Genomic DNA, 14,888 nt, shown 5'->3' with positions numbered 1-14,888 from the left:
TAAAAAACCCAGTTGGTCTAATAAAAAAATTCCAACCATTTAATTGGTCTATTAAAAGATGTACTTTTCGCAGACAAGCCTACCAACTTCACTTCATAAATCTACTAGATACAAGATATCACAGATATTGGATTTATGACACATTACAACCTGCATGATATCCATCATACCACATCAGAAAGGAAGAGGTATGGACACAAGGCATGATAGCTAAGTGGACTGTAAGTGGAACTCAGAATCTCCCATCTTTAAGAAAGGCTGTTATCAGTACAGACCAGATCAAGCACCTTTACCATTCAATTGATGCTCAGTGGCCTTATTTCAGTTTTGCATACCACAGCTACCACTTTATTAGTTAGCAACCTTGCTGACAGCATCAGTGACAGTATATACACTGAAAACGAAGTCTTCAATTCCTAGCTGTGGTCTCTCCAACTCAGAATCTAAGTCCCACAGTGGACTAGCTGGGAAGGATCCATCCTGCTGTACAAAGGAGACAGCTGAAAGAGCTTAACCTGGGAATGGTTAACATTCCCCACAAGCTATTTAATTTAGGATTTTCAAACAAAATTGCAGATTTCAGATAAAGTTTTTTCATAACATAATGGGTTATAGTGAAAATGTTTCACATCACTGGCAGTATCTAATGCAGAAAGGGGTTACTAAAACAGGTTACATTTTTTATAAATGTTTTTCCAAGTTTTAATTACTAAGGACATCAAGAGGTAACTTTGTCTATTCCATTTACCTGATGCTGGATCAACATACACAGGACATAGCTTCACTGTCTAACCTGTTCTCAAAACCTCCAGCGACAGGGATTCCACAGACTTCACAGCTTAATTAGCATTACTGTTAGGAAGTTTTTCCAAATATCTAAACTTAAATTTCCCTCACTGATAAACCCATTATTTCTTTCCTTTCCTCAGTGGTTATAGTGAACAATTGAACACTAGCCTCTTTATAAAAGAGTCTTCAAATAAATAAAACAGTGTTATCATGCCCAACATTCTAGATTAAACAAGATCATTCCAACCTTTCCTAGTATGACATATTGTGCTCCTCTCAACTCTTTCCAAACTGTCTGCATCTTTCCTATGTTGCCTGAAACTGGATCTATTACTCTACCCAAGGCCTCACTAGCACTGAGTAGGTGGAAATACTTCCTGTTTCTCACATACAAGATTCCTTTTAATACATCCCAGGAAGGCAGCTCCTTTTTTTGAAACAGAACTACACTGCTTACTCAGTTTATGGTCTGCTATAAACAGTAGAACCATTTTCACAGCACTGCTACCTAACCAGTGTTCCCCATTCTGTGTTTGGGCATTAGATTTTTCTTTCTTAAGAGTAGCACTTTCAACTTGACTTTACTGAACGTCAGCCTCTTGATTTCAGAATGCTTTTCCAATCTGAATTCTAATGCTATCCTTCAAAGTGTTTGCCATATACTGTGCGCAAGTGGAATAAAGTATTCCCCTTCAATGAGCCACGTAGCTCAATTTCCCCCTGTTTTTGCCATATCAAGACATAACTCATTCCAGTGACATCTTGATGCCTGTTTGCTCCCTCTCTGTTCAGAAAGAGGAGTTTGAATTTGCAATGTTGCAAGCCACGAGAAACACAGGCTTCAAGTTGTCATTTTCTATGTACAGCATTTAGGCTAGGGACAGAATTATACCTAAATTGGTATAAGTGATCAGAAACTGGTTCAATTCTGTTACACAACAGAAGTTCAGTGCATATAAACTATTTTCAAAATGTTGAAACCAGTTTAAAATAAACCTGGATGGATATAGTATCAGGCTTAACTGTTTTAAGTTAAATTGGTTTATTGAACTTCTGTTCCAGACCCCCTCCAGATTCAAGTTAATTCTCAGTCCCCCAGCATCCCAGGATACTTTGCACCTCCCCTACAACCCTTCCCCCTACAGGGTGGGTGGGCTAGCTTTGGCCCAAGATTTTTGTTCCAGTGAAGCAGGAAGGCATGCTCTGGCACCCCCAAGCATCTGACCTGGGCCACTGCAAGCATGTGCCTGCATTTCCAGAATCAAAAGTGAATGTCTGTTCACTTGCCTATAGGTTCAATCTATGTAGTTTAGATTAATTTGCAAACTTTGAATCAATTTAGCCTCAGGCTTCTTGACTGTCTGTATTTAGCCTTAAAGATCTGTTCTGCTATACCAACTATAACATTCCAGAAATGAATAAATAAATTCCAGGAAAACTATTCTAGACCATTTTGCTTACAAGTTACCTATAGCAGCTGTTTAGCTGGTTCTGGTAAATAACAAGATGTACTAACTGCTGAAGAAGAATAAAAATGGGTAAAAATTATTTTATATTATATATAAAATAATTTGTAAAAATTATGGGTAAAAATTATTTTATATTACATATAGAGTCCATCCATCTGTGTATCTGTCTGTCTGTCTGTAATGCTCTTGGGGGACATGGTTCCCAGAAGGGCCTGGCTCCAGCCAGTGCTGCATCAAGAATGCCCATCAAGCATGACTGGTGGGGTGGGCAGGGATGGAGTGCCACCACCCACCAACCTGGAGAACCACTTAATGAGTTTTGGTGAGCTGTTGTAGCCCCAGCTCTTCACAAGTGCCCCACCCCTTTGTTGCCATCTTGGGACCAGAACTTCCACCCCCTAACCCTTGACTTTTGCTACTGAAGTTGCTCCCCTTGCCCTTGGAAGTACAGCTAGGGGGGAGGGGGCAGGTTGCCATCTTGGAACTGGAAAAAAAAATCAAAATCGTCTACTAAAAATCAAATATCTACTATAACATATTTTAATTTTATTTCAAAAAATATTTTGGCCCGATATATGTGCATTTCCATAGTGTATATAGAGGTGATTGCATAATATTTCAGAATAAACTCTTAACCTTGTATATTGTGTGTAGGGGGTATTTGGGGGAGTCTGTGTGTGGTGTGGGGGTTATGGAGTTTGTGGGGGGATGTGGGGGAGGTGTGCATGTGGGGTGTGGAGAGTCTTGGGGGATGTGAGTGGGTGGGTGGGTGTGTTTGGCATGGTGAGGTTCACATGAAGAGACCCCCCCCACACACATGCCCTCTCCATGACTCACAGCCCCTGCTGCTGGCAGTAGCAGCAGGAGGTACATGATCTTGGCCTGCGCAGGCAGAGCCCCCTAGTGATGCATGGCTCCGGCCAGTTTTGTGAGCTACATGTGGCAGCAGGGAGTGCAGCTAGGTCACTGGCTCCATCATGCAGGGCTGCCCCCATGTCTCATGTGAAGCTCTCAGGACTGAGCCAGAGCTTTTCGCTGTGCGGGGGGAGTGCCACATGATGGAGCCAGAGGCCCGATCCTGTTCCCTGCTGCCATGCGCAGCTCGTGGGACTCTGCTGGGAAGCAGGCAGTGGAGTTGAGCCAGCTTGGCTCTGCTACACGGGGCTCCCCGCCACTTCCAGCGGAGTCCCTGGAGCTGCACAGGGTAGCAGGGTGCAGGAAAAGCCTCCAACTCCATTGCACAGGGCTTCCCATTGCTGGCACATTAGTCCCAGGAGCTGCACATGAGCTGTGGGGAGCCCCATGCAATGGAACTGGGCCAACCCAGGCTCCACAGTCCCCCCAACCTGTTGGTCATGGGCCCCATGCTCTGGGCACTGTGCTCCCATCGGCCCCCACCCCACGCTCCTACCCAAATGCAGCTTCCCCCGACCTGCCATAGCTTCCCTCCCTGCTGCCTTGGATGCTGTAGTATGGACATGAGAAGGAGCTGTTGGAGGCCAGGGAAGCCAAGCAGCTCCCCAGGCAGCAGCAGCAGCAGTCCCATCCAGAAGCTGTTTGCTGGCCAGGACCAAGGCCAGGGTCGTCCCACATGGGGGTGGCAGTGCAGTGCGCTGTCCTGGCAGGAGTGGATGGGGCTCACCACCCACCGAGCGCAGCAGGTGCAGCTGCAGGCTGAGGCAGATACAGTTAATTGGTGGGCACCCACCCACAGGCCAAATGAAATCACCTGTGGCCCAGATTCCCGCCCCCCACTCCCACTCTAGAGTTAGGTAATCCTCTAATACTTTCTCCATCTAAAATGTACATTAAAACATTTTTTTTAAAAGGTACAGTAGAGGTACCCATTTCCAAGTTGTTCAGTTAAATTTTAAATTTACCTATCCTTCAAAATAAAATAAAAAATTACTAACAAATTATCTTTTTTCAGCCCTTACCTTTTGGAGGAATATTTTAAATGTGTTATCTACATATATACACATCATCAGGCTTTTGCCAATAAAAATTTAACACCACAGTATTCTTTTCTGATAAAATGCCAGGTTTCCCAAAAATACCAAAATATTATAGAGAAGCAAGGATTTCTGTGGGTGATATCTTTTATTGGACAACCATGCACTTTCCCTCTCACATATTTCCAGGACCATAATGGCTACAACGTCATTTCAAGACTACCAAAATATTGTAGTCTACACCATGGAAAAATAAGCGAGCGCACAAAACAGGTATGGGAATTTAAATGAGAGAAGCACCAAATGGAGACAGGAAATTGCTTTATGTCTGAAACCTATTCAGTTAACAGCCAAATGTTTAATCATTTCTTGGTAGCAAAAGTTATGCATTTCCTTACTTATCTGTACAAAAATATAAAAATAAAGGAGCTTGTAACGTAACTAACAACAAAGTGGTAACTGAGCTGAGCTGGCACTGTCTCTTTCCTAGACAGAAACAAAGGCCTGACCCAAACCATGAGAAAAGGAAAGCAACTGTCTGGCAGGCCTGGGCTCCTGAGGCCACAGCAATCTGTTTCCTTTGGTTTGGCACATACAAGGAACACCACCCTGCAATTTGGATGGGTCCTTACTGTTTTCATGCTCTCATAAATCCAAAAAATCAAAATGTGATAGCAAGGGAACATATCTCACCGTAATCTCTCATTTCAGTCAAATTTAATTAAGACAAGTAACAGCAACAGTATTCATGTTTTGTATAAAAGCAATTGGGTGTAGCTCTTGAGCTCAGGCATTTCCACAGAAAAAATAATTGGGAAATCAGTTGAATGTGGGGCACTTCCTTTCTGCAGATTAAAAGCAAAGATGTAAAAACAAGGGACATAGAGTAGCAGAATAACTCTGTTTTAGACCAGAAGTGAAGCTACTGTTATCCTGCAAGCCAAAGCATTGCAATTCCCAAATGCCTGCAAACTTCTACAGAAAACAATGCTAGCTAGGCAGTCTGGTTATGTTATTTTGGCTGAGGTTTGTTTCTCATACATGATAACACTGCAGAGTTTTGGACTTAAGGAAATGTCTGTAGCATAATTTTTACAAGTTCTAATAAAAATAAATGGATTTTATTACTGAATGAAATGCCAAACATTTGGTTTTGGTGATGCAACTTGGCTTGATTTGACAGCATTAAGCAATGTTCAAAGTCAGATACTTGGTTTTGTTTATAAAGAATGATGTCTGCTATGTGTCCTTTCATCACCCTGACTCTTTTCTTGAAAAAAATTTCTTAAAGAAACAGGAGAAACAATCTGTATCTGTCATCAGCATGAAAAGATTCTGTTCTTGGATGTGAATTTTCTTTTATCCTCCTCCTCAACAGTTCTTTCCTTGATGTCATGGTTACTAATCCCTTAGCCATCCACTGAACAGACAGCATTGTACATTTATTATTTATAGAGATTTAAAAAATAAATAAAAATAGTTGACCCTTCCCAGCTCCAGTACCACCAATTACAAAAAAGTCATCCGGGTATCTAAAATGGCCTGTATTTTAAGTGAGCTAAATCCTCCCTGCCACTGAAGTCAGTGGAATATGTGAGCATTAGAGACTTCTCGAAGCTTCTCAGTAGGGGTCTGCAAAATGGGCCCTATTGGATTCAGATTCGTCCTGAATCAGGGACAGCGATTCGATTTGTTGATTCGGATCACTGTCCCTGATTCAATTCAGCTGAATCTGAATCTGCAGATTTGATGCTGATTTGGAGAATCAGCAATTTGGACACAGACACAGCTTTAAATGTTTTCTCTACATACCTCAAGGTACCAGTGCAACTTGTGAACGCTGTGATACTGGAGCAGATGGAGCGTCCCACAGAAGCATGGGGGCCTCCCCCGCAAGCTCTGCAGCGAACCCGGAAGTAGGCCAGAAGTACTTCCAGTCCACTTCTGGTTCCGCCAGGAAGCACACTGAGGGACCCCCCTGGTGTCCCCCCAACTCAGTGATCAGCTGCAAGGGCACCCCAGGTGCCCCCCAGGCCCAGGAGGCACCAGTTGCCAAGCCGGGGGAGCACAAGGTGGGCCCCCCCTGCACACTCCCTGGTGGACCCAGAAGTAGATCAAAGTGCTTCTGGTCCACTTCCAGGTCTGCTGCCAAGTGTGCTGGGGAGCCCCTCACACTGCTGTAGGACACTCCATGCACCCCATCATCACAGTGTTCACAAGCCGCCTGGTACCTTGAGGTATATAGAAAAAAATATTTAAAGCTGTGCCTACGTCTGAATTGCCAAATCTTTCCAAATTGATTCAGAGGGTTCTGATTCAATTCAGAGAGATTAAAAAGTTCTCTGATTTGATTCCAATTTGGAGATTTAGCCACCGAATCAGGCCGAATCAAATCAGGGACCAAAGCTTTGTACAGCCCTACTTCCCAGTCTCTGGACATGACTCTGAAGACTCCAAGTGCTAAGCAAAGGCTATTTTGTTACTTCTCTTTTTTTTTTTTTCTTTCTTTTTTTTTAAATACCTGTTAACAATTTTTTTTTTAACCCAGGATGCATTTCCAGGGATAAACCACAACATTCTTCCTGCTCACAACTTCCTATAAGTATAGGGTTTAATTCCTATCCTGAACTTGGAAGCCCTCTGGATGATTAAAACAATAGATTACATTTCTGGTTCCCAGAAGCTTACTACAATACACCGAAGAGTTGGCATTACAAAACCAGTAATAGGTTACCATTTTGCACACAGATATGGCATTGTCTACATCTTCCAAGAAATGATTAATGGATTTCCCCCACTTTTGTGCACAGTGCTTGAAAACAGGCTTTATGGCAACAATACATTTTGGACAGACTCTTATGCAATTCCAAATTATATCTGTTGTATGTAACACCCAAAAGAACAGGGCTAAAGAGAAAAAAAAATCATAAAAAGTTAAAAAATAAACACAGGAATAGAAGATCTGTTTGTTCAAAGTTTCTATATTCAGGAACTAGCATTTGGTTTAGTTGTCAGATATCAAAAGACAACAGTTAACTATTGTCATCTTCTTCTGAGTGGAGTTATCATCAGTACTATTAAAATAAGATTTATTAAAATAAATAAGGACTATTAAAATAAATAAATAAACTCTCCCTATGCCTGCAGCAGGGTTTTTGTGCCCAAAAGCTTGCAAAGAACAATTTTTCCAGCTATCCAGTTGGTCTAAAAAAAGATATCACATCTACCCAAAGAACCTTATCTGCCAATAAATAAGGTTGGCATTTTCATCATAAACCTTGATTGTCAAACTTTTACAAGTAAGCTTTTACAAATGTTGTTTTGAAATGGTTATTTTTTTAATTAAGTTATTAAAGAAAAGTGTCATATGGATATCAGCTATCTGTTTAATGACCAAGTCAAGATTTTTATTGTCACAGAACATTTTTAAATTGTAGCACAACGGCAGCTATAATTTTCCTTCTTCCTCCCACAGCTCAGAATTATGCTCACCCCTTGTTAAAAAAGATTACAAGTGGTTGTATAAACCAGAGAACTGGAATATCTGGATTTTCTGGCATCTGGAGCAAACAGATAAATACATGGAACCAGAGAAAACTGGATGAAAACTGGCTGATAAAATTGGCTGCAAGTTACTCAATGGAAAACCCACAAACTAAAGAAAAAAGAAATGCTACACAGTGACATCTCACTATGCTATGCCCAGTTCCTGTGATAAGAGACCTGAGAAAGAATGTCTTGCATTCAAAAGCTTTTTTAACTTTATCCCAACTACAAAGTTGGTCCAAAAAACGATATCACCCTACAAAATCCTTGCCTCTCATGAATATTTGTCAGTTTTTAGCTAAGAAAAACATTAGAAGGTTTTACCATTAATTTTTAAGCTATTTTGGAATGCTCACCAAACTAAAAAGAATGGGAAGTGTGATTTTTTATGACTATCAGATTAGTTACAAGTGATGTTGCCAGGGGTGGGAGGGGAGAAAGGGAATAATTGAAATATTTCAACGTTTAGACACACTGAAATAACTGTTTAATTAGGAGACAAACTTTGGTTTCATCACCTTTAGGAAACAGATGACCCCCAGAAGCCAAATGCACTAAATTTGTTGCATACTTAAATACTCAAAACTTTCTACTTATGAGTTGTGGGTTTTGGCAATGTTGAGAACGAGAGGAAATGGAAGATATTTTGTATGAAATAGAAGTGAGAAAGACCCCATATTCATCTCCTGCCCTGTTCAGTGTCCTAGGACTATACAACGTAGCAGCACACAACATGTTTGGCAAGAAATCTGCCCTCCTGAACTCTGTGGGAAGGCAAAATCCCAGTCAAAGTGGGTTTGATTAACCTACAGGACTTACAGTTGACATTCTTTGGAGATGAAAACATGAACAAAGAAGAGAAGGGGGCCCAGCAGATAAAATTATCCCATTTTATGATTAACAAGCGAATTAGCATGGCTATATTATGAAGACAAAGCTGCATCTTGGGGTTATGAATAAGTCACAAAACAATCCAGCTTCACTCACGGTTCATGAGACCAGACCCTCTGTCAACTGATTCACATCCTAGCAATCTGGTCCTATTAGTAACCATGCATTCATACTCTGTGCTCTGGATATTGCTTTGGCTTGAAGTCACGTACTACAATGGTAAGATGAGTATTTGCAGAACCTTACTAAAATACCATTCAACTAAAGAAGTGTTCGCTTATTTGTACAGCAACGAATGAATGTTAACATATGTTATTTTTAACACCATCAACAACATCCAACATGAACAGAATGTTATGTTACCCAAAATAGTAATGCTAATCCAGAAAAAGTGGTTGTAAACTTCTCTGAGCCATTTCCTTCAGCTAACTGTTCTAAAACAATAGTTAATAATACTTTTTTGGATAAGAGTGTATATCAAGTAAAATAAAAGATCTGGATACTCTTCTACCTGGTACTAAATACCTAGGCAACACAACTTAGTGGATCAAGATTTGCTAATCACAGTTTCTTAAAAACAAAACTATTGAAAAATGTCCTAAAGCCTACCTTAATTGAAATTAAAGGGAAAAAAATGGTATAGGTTACATGACAGTTTGGGGCTTTTTAGAGGTATCAGCCTATACATGCTCATCTCCCCTGAACTTCAGTGCAAGTTACACTTTCCTGCATGAGCATGTGTGCATACACATATACACATTTACTATTTACACAAACTCAGTACTTTCCTCCCAGTAAATCAAATGATTAAAGTCAGTCTGAAGACTGTATAGTATATATAGAGATTCACCATGACAGAAGCCTAGAATAGCCAAGTAAACCTTAAGATGGTTGTTAATAATGTACCCTGCAGGTACACAGATGAATTATTCCTGTTATTTTTTCTTGAATTGTATGTATTCAGAAAGTTACAAACATTTTAAACTGTTTGCACATAAAGGGAGAGAGAGCTTTCACCACTCTTGATAGTTTAGACATGTTTTGCTTCACAAAGAAATAATCTTTACAGATTCTGGGCACATTATGCATTGAACGATTTACTGTTCAACCCAAAATATGAGAGTGTCTTGCCCAGGAGAATATTATTTGTGATCCATCTTGAATTACATTTGGGAAATGCATACAAGGTTTTCCTGCTTTTTGGATGGTGAAAACAACTTTTGTTTTCTTGGAATCCAGGTGAACTTCATAAAACACAAACAGCCAGAGTAGAAATTCTATGGCAGTGTTGCAACAATTATATGCCTGGGAAGAACAAGAAAGAGTTTTAAATGTTGTTAAATGTATACACACTCCTGTTCAAGTTTTCAGATACAAAGCATATTTCTGCCTGACAATTTTTATGTGGGGTCTTTCCCTAGAAAAGTCTTTTTATGTTGGTTTCTTTTGCAAACTTAAAGTTAAGTAAATGTGTCATTTTAGAATGAGATGACTTTCAAGGAGTGGTAGGTATGAACTTTCTGAAAATTGTTCCAGCTGCTTCTTTTTTTAATCCATTCAATTTTAAAAGATTTTGCTTATAAAATACTAGCAATGGAATTTGACAATGGTAAAAAGTGATAGCTACTAAATAACGTATAATGTTAGAGGATGCAAAAGGTTGTAGACTCACTTTTTTAGTTATGTTCCCCTGGGTACTGTTATTTCAGTTAAAGGAAATTAAAGTAACTTATTGCATCTATAAAGCTTGTTGAGTAGAGGTTACAGATATGCTGAAGATTTTATAGGTTCTGCGAGAGGTATGATTACATTGGGTCTGGTGACTGATTCAAGATTTGTAAAAGGAAAATTAGGTAGTTTAGATCTTGATTTCATCTGATGGTTGTGGAGAGTTGTGCAAATTACAAAGCATTATTTTAAAATAATTTAAACCTGTAATATCAATCTTTGCATGCATTCAAGTTACTGACATAAGTAAAACCATCCATAAAAATCACAAGAATCTCCTAAAAACCGGAAGTGTCCAGGGTTTACAGACTGATAAGCAGGGATCCTGGTTTTCTCTGTTTAAAAATCACAGACTGATTAAAACCCCCAAACCCCATGTTTTTCCACAATTAAAATGAAACACCACTATATATACACAGGCATCAGTTGAACACAGTTTTTTATTGATATATTTACAATTCTAAAGCAATTTGGAAGCCAACCAGTGCCTCACTCCCTATAATAAAATACATTCTAAATAGTATATCGACATATTTTGGTGTTTGATATTGGGTTATTTATCATGGAAAATCAGAGCTCCCTCATCCCCTTCGCTCACCTGGGTGTGGGTCCAGCTGTGGTTTTTCCCCACCCCCGCCCCACCACTGCTGCGTGGTGCTGAGTAGCCCTGATATGCCAGTGCCCTGCCCATGCCATTGCCCCTCACTCCCCCCCCCCACACAGCCCTCCTGGCCCCTCACTCCCGACTCACTGCCCCCTAGCCCGCTGGTGCTCCTCACTCCCCACCCACAGCCCACCATGCATTTTTCCATGGCAAACAGAAAACCAGGATCCCTGCTGATAAGCAGTTAATACACAGGATTGAGATAGAAGCCTGTTATACTACTCTTCCCACTAAAATGGAGAAACTACAATATTTTGCTTGCCTGTCAAGATATTCTCTCCATCCTAAAACCATAAAATTCACTACAATTCTGTATCAGTGGCGGCCAACCTTTTTTGGCAAGGATACCACAAATTAGCCCTCCAACCTCTCTCCATGTGCCACTCCAATCCTTCCTTACATATGAATCAAGATCCCTTGCCTGATCTGCAGCTCTGCTTTCTACTCCCAGCCCAATACTCCATGCCCAATCTGCTGCTCTGCTTCCTTCCCTGTGTTCCCTGCCCAAATTTGTTGCTTTGCTTTCTTCTTCCCACCCTGTCTGCCACTGTGCTACTTGCCCCTCTCTGATCAGCTGTGTGCCGCACACAGAAGCTGTCTGTGCCACTTAATGTGAATCATGGCACAGGTTGGCCACCCCTGATCTATACTACCCTAACTAGGCCTTGATACGAATTGTGTATACCTACTTTGTCTCTATAATTTTTATCAGAAATAATATCCCAGGGATACCAGTCCACCCTGTATCATTAAAATTATCTTCCACCTCATAGCTTACGCCATACCAAAGTACAAAAATGAAGGATGTGAAGAATTATGAAAAGTTAAAGCTTAGGCAGGAAAAAAGATCCTTATATTATTAAAGATTCTTATATTATTAATATTATTTATTTTAAAATAATTAAAAGACTTATAATAAGTTTTGAAGTGATGCCAACTGGTAACTTTAATGCCATTAACAAAGTTATATTTGCAAACAGCTACTTCTTCAATGTGGAGTTTGTCTTACCAGTTCCCACTGATCCACTTCAGCAGCATTTTTTCCTATACAACTGTAAATCGAAACTTTGAACCAAATGTTACCCATGCAATTTGGAACAAGCAGACAAGGTAGAGTTGGCCCACTAAGCTTAAATGGGTCAAGTTCCACTATTAACTAACCCATCTGAAGCTAAAAGTTCATAGGTAGCATTAACATACCAATAATAAGCTGGTATGTTGAGCCAGAAAATATCTGTTCATTAGATATTTTTGTTGGAGAAATAATATTGCTTAAAATTACTTATCTGACTTATCATACATAAATGGGTCTGTTGGAATGCATCATGGTAATGACCAAAGAGTTTGCCCTCTTGTCTGAATTCATTCCTTCTCATTCACGTGGCATAGATATGCTTTCACAGCAGACTATGATTCATATGTAAGGAATGTTTGTTAGATATCCACACTGAGCCTGTAGACCACAGTTCATGTTTTCATTTGCAGCAACCTCCAGATTCATATTTCTCACATGTAGTCAGCCTGCTTTGATAAGAGAGTGAATTGTAGGTTTCGACATGGTACATAACGTACACCTGCGCTTACCACTTTTTATATCACATCTCTACATACATGCATGTATTAATATGGTCAATGTTGCAAATAAGAAATGTTTTATATTTCGCCTCCAATCTGACAGGATATATAGCATAAACCAGTCTGTTGTTTATACAAACATTTTTGCTGCACAACTAAAAATAAAAATCTATATTTTCAAGACAGAGAAACACCAGGGTTTCAAGACCGCATGAGACAGGTTTCAGCCTCTGAACATGCATAGCTTTGCACATACGTGCTTAATTTTATATGTATGTGTAAATCCTTGCAGAACCAGGGCCTTGCACTGTAAGATCATGCTTTAGAGAGCAGGTCTGTGTACTACCCATCTTTACACAGGGCCTTTCAACTGCCTTTATTTTGCTGCAAATACCTCCTCAAACTGATAATGGAAATCAGTGAGTAAGAGGAAGAAGAGCAGAGTGACCACCACAATTTATTAACCGCCACTTTATTCATTCCTTCCCTTTCCTGTCTACATTCATCACAACTATGTTCATTGACATGCATCCAAAAACCTCTTCAGAAGAACAAAAGGTAGAGAGGAAGGATATGTCAAAAGGGAAGTGACATGAGAAGCAAGAAAAGAAAAGGCAAACAGAGAAAGAAGTGGGAAGCAAATAGACAAATGAGGAGGAGAGTTTTAGTGGTTCAAAAAGAGAAAAAAAAAAAAACAAAACAGGTCTTCATTCCCGAGAATGAGACAGACATCTTTTTCTCCCACACAAAAATTAATAATTGGGAGGAAGTAGCAAAAACGTAACTTTTCAAAAACAGAACAGGAATCCTTATGTGTTCTCCATATGACAAAAGAGTCCTGGATAAATTTAAATACATCTCCAGAAATGATGGGGAATTGGTAGAGGGAAATCTTATTGCCCTTCTACCATGACAACCTGTGAAACTGGTGAAGGCTCTAACCTATGAAGCATCACATGATTTGGGTCTTGTGTATTTTACAGTCTCTCTCCCACATGTTCTACATACATAGTTTCCATTAGCATCCAAGGGCTAGATCAGTCTGAGCTGTACACAATTTTTAGCTAAAAATCAGAAAAAAAACTGGGACCATATTAATGCAGCCATAAATGAGCTGCTCTAAAGTGAAACATCATAACTGATGAAGAAAGGGGCATCAGCCAATGAAAAATAAATCTTTGGTGTAAGTTCTACAACATTTATACTTACTGAATCGCAGAAGGTAGGTCAATTTTTTACTAGAGTGATCACCTCCTACCCTGTTCACAATAACAGTTACCATTTTACCATTTCTCTTTCTACTTATAAACACATAGCACCCATTTGGCAGCTTCCAATTGTTTGCATAAAAAAAAAGCAAGGATAGGACAGCATTTAAATCTTTAAATAATTAAGGATTTACCTTTTCAGTATTTCAGTACCTAGAAAATAAAAGAACCAATGCTGCATAATAATTCCAATACCAGGGCTACCATTGAGGCTCAGAAGATAATGCAGCTCTGTTTAATTTAGTGAAAAAATAGCAAGTAAAAATCATTCAAAGCCATAAATCAGAAACTGAATGTTACAGCTTACCTTAGTATTCATACAAGATTTTCCTCGCTTATATTCTTTATGACTTGCTCTTTTATCAAGCTTGTTCCACAAAGCCTTGGCCTTCCAGCTGGTAATTTTTGACTTCAGTTTAATATAAAAGTTTCTATTGTCCAACGGATCTAGTTCAAGTTGACGGGTCAGAATATTGAAGGCCTGAATAGTACCTTTGCATGTTGATGCCTGTACAAAATTTTCAAATATATGGCCAGCTTGGGTGCATTTTTCATCGTCATTTTCCCCCATGTTCTGAGAAGAGTATGCAGGAAGAATTAAACTTGAGCTCTGAGGCTATGGTATAGGTGATGGATACTAGCACATTCTTCTAAGTACACTATTCCTAGAAAAGATAGACAAAGGACAAGTTAATGCATTTTCAGCAAAAAACAAAATTTTAAAAGATAAACTGAATTTAAAGGCAACTAGACACAAGCTTCAAGCTAAAAGATATGATGCAGCATTGTTACGCAACTGAATGAGGGTAGAGAATAACAGCATAAGTACCCAAATATTTACATAATGTATGAATAAATTATGACACCTCAGGAATGCTACACAATTTTTAACATTATGAACAATCTATGTACTCACATTCACTGATTTCAAGGGTGACTTCTTAACCTCCTCCCTTCCTCCCATCCCTACAGTTTCTGTCCTAATGTCAACCATGTTCTGCCTTAA

General features: G+C 39.6%; 1 protein-coding gene across 3 annotated transcripts in view; it reads right to left on the bottom strand.

Moving 5' to 3' along the window:
• Nucleotides 1-14,888, bottom strand: part of MICAL2 (microtubule associated monooxygenase, calponin and LIM domain containing 2) — a 218,849-nt gene that overhangs the window by 169,019 nt on the left and 34,942 nt on the right. For all 3 annotated transcript variants that reach the window (XM_059722688.1, XM_019476858.2, XM_059722687.1), the window contains exon 2: nucleotides 14,190-14,547. In XM_059722688.1, coding sequence (XP_059578671.1) covers nucleotides 14,190-14,453 — 264 coding nt within the window. In that variant the 5' untranslated portion in view covers nucleotides 14,454-14,547. The remainder of the gene's footprint in view (nucleotides 1-14,189; nucleotides 14,548-14,888) is intronic.

This window comes from Alligator mississippiensis, chromosome 2, assembly GCF_030867095.1.
Source record: "Alligator mississippiensis isolate rAllMis1 chromosome 2, rAllMis1, whole genome shotgun sequence".
NCBI classification, from domain to species: Eukaryota; Metazoa; Chordata; order Crocodylia; family Alligatoridae; genus Alligator; species Alligator mississippiensis.
This window is presented reverse-complemented; position numbering and strand designations above follow the sequence as displayed.